Source organism: Heterodontus francisci, chromosome 2 (assembly GCF_036365525.1).
Source record: "Heterodontus francisci isolate sHetFra1 chromosome 2, sHetFra1.hap1, whole genome shotgun sequence".
Lineage (NCBI taxonomy): Eukaryota > Metazoa > Chordata > Chondrichthyes > Heterodontiformes > Heterodontidae > Heterodontus > Heterodontus francisci.
Window position 1 is genome coordinate 129,966,325 of NC_090372.1, and position 9,359 is coordinate 129,975,683.

The 9,359-nt window shown below is 43.8% G+C and overlaps 1 protein-coding gene across 2 annotated transcripts in view; it reads left to right on the plus strand.

Annotated features, from left to right (window-relative positions):
* The window catches only part of zgc:110045 (uncharacterized protein LOC664755 homolog), a 132,611-nt gene extending 124,319 nt beyond the window's left edge, over positions 1-8,292 (plus strand). For both annotated transcript variants that reach the window (XM_068051401.1, XM_068051391.1), the window contains exon 12: positions 7,944-8,292. In XM_068051401.1, the coding sequence (XP_067907502.1) occupies positions 7,944-8,292 (349 nt within the window). The remainder of the gene's footprint in view (positions 1-7,943) is intronic.
* The last annotated feature ends 1,067 nt before the right edge of the window (positions 8,293-9,359 follow it).

The following is a 9,359-nucleotide window of genomic DNA, read 5'->3' on the forward strand; positions in this document are numbered from 1 at the left end:
TTAACTAGGGGGTGACAGAGTAACCCCAGTGAAAGCATGGCCAATATGGAGGGGCATAATTCAGGGCTGGGTACAGAACTGTTAAAACTAGCTCAACTAATTCCAAGATTCAATGAGGAGGATGTAGAAGATTTTTTGAGTCCTTTGCGAAACTGGCAAGGCAGCTAAAATGGCCAGCTGAGACCTAGCCTAATTCACTGCAAAGCAAGCTAACTGGGAAAGCCCACGAGGTTACCAGATGAAAGTTCATCAAATTATGAACTGAGAAAAAGTGCTATCCTCAGGACATATGAATTAGTACCCGAAACCTATCACCAAAAGTTTAGAACCCTCAAGAAGCAAGGTAATCAAACTTATCTGGAATTTGAAAGAAGTAAGCAGCTGGATTTTGACCAGTGGCTGAGGGCTCTTAAAGTACAGCTCAGCTATGAGAATCTCAGAGAAGTAATTCTGTTAGAGGAATTTAAACACTCTCTCCCACTCTCCATAAAGACCCATGTAGAGGAGCGGCGGGTCCAGAGAGCCTGGCAAGCAGACGTTCTGGCCAGTGAGTTTGCTTTAATTTATAAGTTGGTTTCCCCAGGGAGAACCTTTCCTAATCACCCCCATAAATCCGAAAAGGACAAAGGATGGGAAAGTGATAGGGGACCAAGCAGTCCTGAGAGAGAAAGAAAAGCAGGAGACACAGGGGGCCCTCCTCTAGCCAAAAAGGAAGGTGCTGTGAGCAAGAGTGAGACCCGGAGACATGTGTGCTTCCATTGTAATAAGGCAGGTCAACTAAAAACTGACTGCTGAAAACTAAAGGGAAAACCTGTAGGTGTAATCGGGGCACACCCACTCAGCGAAGAAGTGAACCTGATGGAAAGCACAGCAGAACAAGCTGTGGCTTTAACTACAGTAAGAGTAAGACCCAGGAAGCTTGACTGCAATTGCCAGAAAATTTGATAGGATTCCTGAAGGTTATCTGGGTTTTGTGTTTGAAGGGAAAGTAACCCCATACCCCTAGAGTGGGACAAGCAAGCCCACAGTAATTCTCAGGGACACGGGGCCACTAGATCCCTTTTACTGGGAAAAGACCTGACCTTTTCCCCCAGAGAGTGCAGTGAACACCAAAGTGGTGGTGAATGGTATTGGAGGGAAGTGTATGCCTCTACCTGTACATCGAGTGCACCTAGCGTGCGACCTGGTTTTATTTATTTATTTAGAGATACAGCACTGAAACAGGCCCTTCGGCACACTGAGTCTGTGCCGACCAAGAACCACCCATTTATACTAACCCTACAGTAATCCCATATTCCCTACCACCTACCTACACTAGGGGCAATTTATAGGTTTTGGGACCAGTGACCGTAGGGATTGTCCCCAGTTTGCCTGTGGACGGGTTGACCTCCTAGGTAATGATCTGGTGGGGGTAAAGGTGGTAGCCCCCCCCCCCAACCCCGGCCCCCCGCCAGTAGTGAAAGAAAGACCGCGGGAAGTCAAAGAGACTGGGCAGTGGCAGGAGACGGTCCCCTGCAGTTTCCCTGAATGTGTAGCGGATCAGGCCATGTTCAAACCAGCTCCCCTGGAGGAGACTGCATTGGCACTGCAGGCAGATGATCATGAGGTCTGTCTGTTTGAAACTTTCTTTGGAAATTTAGGAGACCCAGGGAATGAATTAACTGGATTTTCCATAGCTGAGGCTCAGCGAGCCGACCCAGTATTGCGAGAGTTCGCACAGGCTGCCCAGTCTGAAAGTCAAGCAGAGGGAGTCCCAAATTGGTACTATTTAAAGAATGAGGTACTGATGATGAAATGGAGTTCTCCTCACAGACCTGAGGGCAAGGAGTGGACAGTAGTTCACCAGTTAGTGGTGCCGCAGAGGTACCAGAGAGAAATATTAAGAAGGGCCCACGGGACTACAGTGGCTGTACATGCCAGTATACGAAAGACCAAAACCCGCATAAGAAAGCAGTTTGACTGGCCTAAACTTCACCAAGAGGTAGTGGAATACTGCAGGAATTGCCACATGTACCAGGTTGAGAAAACTCCAGTGAAACCTGCATCCCTAAGTCCTGTACCGGTGTTAGGAGGGTTCTCCAGCATTTACAGGAACCTGCAGAGACAAAGAAAGACACATAGGGCACATAGAAACCATGAGGGTGATGCCTCACCTAGTCGAAGTGCCACAGGGGTTTGCAATAGAGTCTGCACAAATACCTGCAGACAGGAGGGCCCTAGAGGGCAAAAGGGGTGTTTAGCAAAGAATCCACCCCCACAGTCAGGAAAAAAGGAACCACTTATCTCCCTAAAGTCAGTAGCCTTTGCTTGACTCAGCAAAGCACTGAAAGAGAGTTCAGGATAGACACGCCCTTTACTGACTCTCCTGAACAAAAAAATTCCATCACGGATCCAATTATATCAAAGCATCTCAAAGACCCTAGGCAGCCATGGTAATGGGCAAACTGAAGAAGAACTTCCCCAAAGAACAACATGTTGGTTGGGATGCCAAAAAAGGGGCGATTTTAATAAGTTTCAGGAGTTGTGAATGAAAGAGAGAAATGCATGTTTTTTTTTCTGAATTTTACATTTTCTCTCGACCCTTTTAATGAAACGCACTTTTCTCAAATTGCATTTCATTCCGCTGGGTGCAGAGGTGTCACGCTAGGCCACCTGCCAAGAATGAGGCACATTAATTTTGTCATGAATATTGATTCTTCACTGTTGTTGGAGCAAGGAAATGACTTGTTAAACAGATCAGCCGTGGCTGGAAAAGACATTTACATACTATCAGACATCGAAGGTGAGGAAGCGCATTCCAGGGTCTGCTAAGGAGGATACAAGGGCCAGGACTGGTTAAACTAACTGGTCACATGACTAACTGACTGTTCCCTGTTCCAGGGTTTTCTTTTGAACTGGCCACAAAGAGTTTGAACTCAGAAAGACTGTTTGCTGCTGGACTGAGACAATCTTTCCTGTCTGCTCCCAATTCTTTCACACAAGCCTCTGAATCTACTGAAGACACATGAAACCCAAGAGAGAAAAGTCTCCTATAGCAAACAAGGTTTAAGAAGAATACTGGGCCCCAACGAAAAGCAAGATCTACCGACAATCAAGGAATCTACAGTGAGCTCAAAGAACCATAACAAAAACTCTTCAGATATTGCCTCAAACTTTTCCACTTTATTTCTTCTGCTCTTTTCTGTCTCTATTTGCATGTGTGTATCGCATATGCATGCTAGCGTGGGCGCGTCATGTATCCTTAGGTGTCAACTGAATTACGTTTAAGTTTAATAAGTTTCAACTTTTCGTCTTTAAACCTAAGAAAACCTGTTTACCTTATAATTAGAAAGTGGTGAACAAGGATTCAGCAAGGGAGAGCTAAAAACATGGTGGGCTGGATTTTACGTCGGGCGGATGGGAGCTGGCCACCAACTTAAAAGTCAGTGGCGAACCCGCTTCTGTTTAGCCTGGGGATCCATCCCGCATTTTACGGGACCCGTCCCGCATTTTACGGGACCCCAGGCTTTAATCGTTCCGAGGTGAGACTTGAGGGAGGAAGTCCGCTTCATTGAGCTGTCGGCCAATCATCAGGCCGGTAGCTCTTAGTCCCAGCAGCGCCATCGGGAGCAGTGGCCACTGCTGGGACTGCAGCCCAGCCGAGGGCATGGAGCCTGGAGTGCGGGTACGTTTGGTTTGCCTCGCCGGGGGTAATCGGTCAGGCCCCAGTGAGACAGTGTGGTCGTTTGGTGGGAAGGGGGCGTCTTGGGTCCTGGGAGTAGTTGGGGAAGCAGGGGCAGCCCTCTATTAGGCACCCTGTTTGTCAGGGCCCACTCCCAGGGCACTGAGAGGCCGCCAGCTTTCACTGGGCAGCCTTTCCCAGCTCCAGGACGCCCGCTTGCCATGGATAAAATCCCTGTGGAGGCGGGCAATGGCCCTTAAGTGGCCATTAATTGGCAACTTAAGGGCCTTGATTGGCCTGGGGTGGGCAGCCCATTTTTCGCCCACCCACCATACGTAAAGTGGGGCGGAGGCGGGAGCATGTTGGGAAGGCCTCCCGGAGCCTCCCGCTCCATTTTATGCCCCCTCGCCCCCCCGCCCCGCCATTATCCGGCTCGCTGGGGTGGCGTAAGATTCCGGCCGGTGTGTTTAAAACTAAACCCTGTTACGGTAAGACCAGGTGAAGGCTGAAAGGGATCCTTAACACCTTTCTCACCTGGTCGTAACACTGGACATTCAGCCCAACAGGCTAATGCTAGTGTTTATGATCCACATTAGCCTCCTCCTATTCGACTTCATCTAGCCTTATCAATATATCCGCCTGTTCCTTTCTTCCTCGTGTTTATCTAACTTCCCATTAAATGCATTTATGCTATTCGCCTCAATTACATGTGGTAGGGAGCTCTACATTCTAACTACTCTCTGGGTAAAATAATTCTCCAGAATTAACTGATGGATTTATTAGTGACTATATTACATTTATTGCTCTCGCTTTGATCTCCCCCATAAGAGGAAGCATCTTATCAAAATATACCCTACCAAATCCTTACATTATTTAAAAAATCTTCATCAGGTCACCCCTCAACTTCTCTAGAGAAAAGAGCCCCAGCATGTTCAATCTTTCTTGAGTGATACAATAGTTCTGGTATCACGCTTGTGAATCTGTTTTGCACCTTCTCCAGTACCTCTATATCCTCTTTATAAGATGGAGACCAGAACTCCAAGTGTGCTCAAACCAAAGTTCTAAACAAGTTTAACATAACGGGCTGGATTTTAAAGCCTCTCTGATGCCCGGAACGGTGGCGGGGGGTGCAATGAAGATTGCAACGGAGGAGGCATGCCACTGACCCCGACGTCAGCCGATGCCTTACTGATCTCGGTGGTGGTGGCGAGATCTCGTGGCGGCTGCCCCACCGCTTATCCACGGGACCGGCATTAAAATATGTAAATGCCTACTTACCTTGCAGGCCGCAGTTCTGCTAGCAGGTTAGTATCTTCATTGTGGCAGCTGGCAATCCCCAGTCGGGGAAACAAGACGCAACACCTGTGGGAAGGGGGAGGAAGTGTTTTTCTCTGTGCGGGAAAGGGGGAGCAATGTTAGAACGTCTCAGATTGGTTGGGGAGGTGATGAGAAAGGGTAAAGGACAAAGGTTCTGAACTTTGGCGGGGGTGGGGATGGTGGGGGGAAGGTCAAATTTTCAAGGTAGGTATTCGGGGGGGGTGGAAATGGCAGAAATGTTGCATTATGTCATGGGGGGGGGTGGGAGAGTGCATGGAAAGGATATTTTATTCATTTTTATAATATTTGTCCCTTTAAACTGTAAATACTCAGTTCGGGCTCGAAGCCGTTTAAAAATGACACCAGACGTCATTGTCGGCGATGGCTTGCCCGCCCCCTCCATGTAATCGGGGTGGGTGGTCACCCCAGACATGGTAATGAGCCACCACGTTTTGAATCGTGGTGGCTCTGTGACGTGGGCTCCGTGTGTGCGGGCCACAACTTTTTACGCCCACTGCCTATTTCGGTGACGGGCTCTTAAAATGCAGCTCAATGTCTTTGCTTTTCAGTTCAATCCTTCTCGAAATGAACCCCATATAATGTATAATCTGCCTTGTGTTTTTTTTTTGTTCTGCAACATTTCCCACAGTAGCCACAATCAGACTCTAAATAACAACAGATTGGTATTTGTGATATTAACAAAGTATGCTCGCAACATCTGGTGGCAGATAATGCTGAGGAGTTAATAAAATCCAAATTTGATCCTCACAAGCAATGAACCTTGGTAGTGCTGGCGGAGCTAAACTCATTTTATTTTTTGCCAGGAGCTGGGGGGTGCAACTTGATATTTTCTTTAGCATCAGCTGGATCTATTCAGTTTACAGAAATTCAAGCTCTACACATTCCAATGATGATTCCAGATGAGGCCAATTCTTCCATCCCCATTTGTAAAAGATTAGCTTTGCAATACAGTGTGTGAATGCTTCTAAATATGACAAAATAATATACATTATAGGCACCTGCACTAATTTTGTTTCTGTAATGCTGAAGTCAGAGTAGAAGGTTGGGCATTTCACATTAATAAAAACGACATTTAAAAACTGAGTGTGACCCTCACATATAACACCAGACGCTTTTGGTCCCAATGATACCTAAGGTGAATCCTTTGCCCTATTGATTCTGAGATTATACCTGTGCCATAAACATTATTATTTGATAGCACCTGGCTGTGTCTAGATTCTTACAGTAGGTACACGGGACAGTCTTTCATAAATTATTTTAAATTGTCTTTCTTTCATATGCATAAAGCTATTCAGTAGGATGCAGTCCCGATCTTTGAGGAAAATGCTGGTTAAAAAAGGTCAAACTAGTTAAATATTTGGTATTTTAAGTTTAATACTGCAATTCATAGACCATACAGTCAAACCTCTTTATAGCCAACTTGGTTATTACAAACCTTATATTCAAACAATTTTCCTTTCTGTTAAAGTATATGGAGAGCAACCCCTGTTAAAGCCAAACAACTGTTTCTAAATGATTCACAGCTCAGCTCCCACATTTGCAATGGTTTTTACTCCATTATTATGAGCCCCGGTCAGCTGTCATTGTTTTGACACTCACAGGAAGTGCGCAATGACATCATCAGGCATGGTCCCAGCCCATGTGCGAGAGTTGGAAAACCCAGTGCAGCAGCTGTGTCTGTGGTAAAGGAATAAAGTCAGCTCAGCCCTCGATAGAATGAAGCCCCAATGAGAAGAACTACTTGGCCAGTCCCTGTGGGTTTGTAATAACGGGGTCTGACTGTATATTGTTAATATCCCCAAGTTGCATTCTAGAAAATTTAAATAAAAATGTATTATTAAAGTCTGGAATTTGTGTAAGAATATTAATTTGGTACAATGCCTATTCTAATAAGGTTTTTCAAACAGTATTATTGAAGTCGTTAATTTCAGCATTAAAATGTACTGTAAAGTTCAAAGAAAGTTTTCATTGCTGGAAAATGTATTGTTATAGCAATAGTCAAGTGTCTAGCTGTCAGTAAGCATGTCATTACAGTATAATATAATTTTTCATATTTAAACTAAGTAAACTGATCTTTTGCACATTTGCTTACATTTAATAATGTGCAATGTATTATAGATTTATATATGTCATATAGATATGAGATATGAGAAAATGATGGTTTAATTTAATCTTTATGTTCCAGTAATTCGTCAGTGTATCGTTGCATATAGCATTAGTACCCTTGTATAAGTTTGGTTTATTAATTATAATAACACACTCTAAATGAATTTTAATTTTCATCAATTAATATTTCATTTTCAGATCTATTTTTCAACAATAATGCAACTGTTGTATTTATATTGTACTGAAACAGGAAATTAAGAAACCGTAACATTTAATAAATAAGTAAATAATGTGGTTTCATTTCAATTATAATTCAACAAGCCAGTCTTCAAACTTTTTCTGCTCCTTGAATTCATCATCTTATTAGTTTTCAAAGTCAAATAAAACAACTTAGAAAAGAGTACTTATGGTAATGCAGTTTATTCGATGAAAAATAATAGTTTGAAAGTTTTTCCAATTCGAATGTGTTTCTTCGTGCTGGGGATTAAACCTCAATTATTTTAAATTTTTGGTCTTTAAGTTTGCTTTTCCATCGTTAGTCATTATGTATATTTCCTCAGATTAATTTCACTCATAATGTCAAACCTTTAATTTGAAAAGACTTTGAGTTTTAGTAATGTTTCATCGTCAAATCATGAAATACCCTTTTGTTATTTCTCTTTAACACATAACATGTTCCCCCCTTGATCCTCGTCTCTCCTTTCTTTCCTTCCAATTGCCTCTTCCATATGTTGACCAATCTAATCCCACCCTCTGTGTTTGATCCTCTCCTTCCTCCCTTCGTCACCTTGGTTTGACCTACCCAACTGTTTGTTCCTGTTCCTCTCTTCGTTTGCAGCTTAGAGATGGCTAAAGTCAGCACCCAGACTGCTTCCGTCACGAACCCTGTTGACCTGAACGTGAACCTCTCTCAGTCAGCTATCCCTACCTCAACCCCCACCTCTGTGGCTGTTTTGGCGGCGGCAGCAACTGCCTCCATGGTTAATGTGAATACCCCTTCCCCTTTACCAACACCCCACTATGGCGTTCCTGTCTCCAGTCTGCTTGGCATGAAAACTGTCCCGCTCCTGGCATTTAATGCCTCGGCCGCTGCAGGGGCCCCGGGGAGTTTATCTGCTTATACTCCCAAAATTCCTTCGACGAGTGGGGTTAAGAAATCTGACCGGCAGAAGTTTGCTCCGTATTGAAGGGATGTGAAGGCAGTTTTTCCAGTCTGTATCAAATCATGTGGTCAATAATAGATATTAAGTAAACATTTTAAACTTTCTTAATTTCTGATGTAACAGTTGGCACCTAAAATGGTCTTCCACCTTCCATTACTATTAACAATACAATGCAACTAGTTCCAACAGCTCATTGACCATCTACATAAAAGAAATCTTTTCCCACAGTCTGAGACAAAATGGTTAAGAATTTTAGATGAAGAAGATGACACACACTACTTCTACAACTGATATCCATTAGCAAAAAGAACAAGTGAGAAACAACATTTTGCAGGAGAATATATGAAGAGGCAAATTATCACAATTTTCCACCAGACAAGAACTGTCAGAACAAGTCAAAAGCAAAGAAACGATGAAGCAGACTGTAAACATCATGAGGTCAATTTTTACCTTTGCTGCCCGAATGTGGAAAAGTGAATTTGGGCAGTGAGGATTGCATGTACATAATGAAGCCTGCCCAATTATCTTTCCATTACTGGGCAGGTTTTATCACAAGTGTGCAGTCCTCCCTGCCTGATTTTCCTCCCTGGTCTCTGCCCTTGCGATATCTTCGGGCAGTAAGGATGAAAATCTACCCCAGTTTTTAGCGATGTAAGTCAGTTTGATATGGTTGATAAAATCCAGTGAAAGTAGTTTTCAGTTATTTCGTAATTTATTAATTACTTTTTGTGTCATACAGTTATCACCAAGCAGTGTATGAGCTTGATTTTAACTCCTTGATGGGAACATAATTTTGAACGAGTATAATTTTGTCAATTTTACTTTAAGGGCATTTAAGTGGTCATTGGATAGACATATGGATGAAAATGGAATAGTGTAGGTCAGATGGTTTCACAGGTCGGCGCAACATCGAGGGCCGAAGGGCCTGTACTGCGCTGTAATGTTCTATGTTCTATGTTCTATAATCAATTTTAACGGCAGCGCCTCATTAACCTGCTGTTGCCGACTTCCCGATCAAAACGACCCGGTAGCCAACGTGAGCGGCTCCCTGGTCATTAAAATTGGATGACAGTAAGTAAGCCATTGCTGAG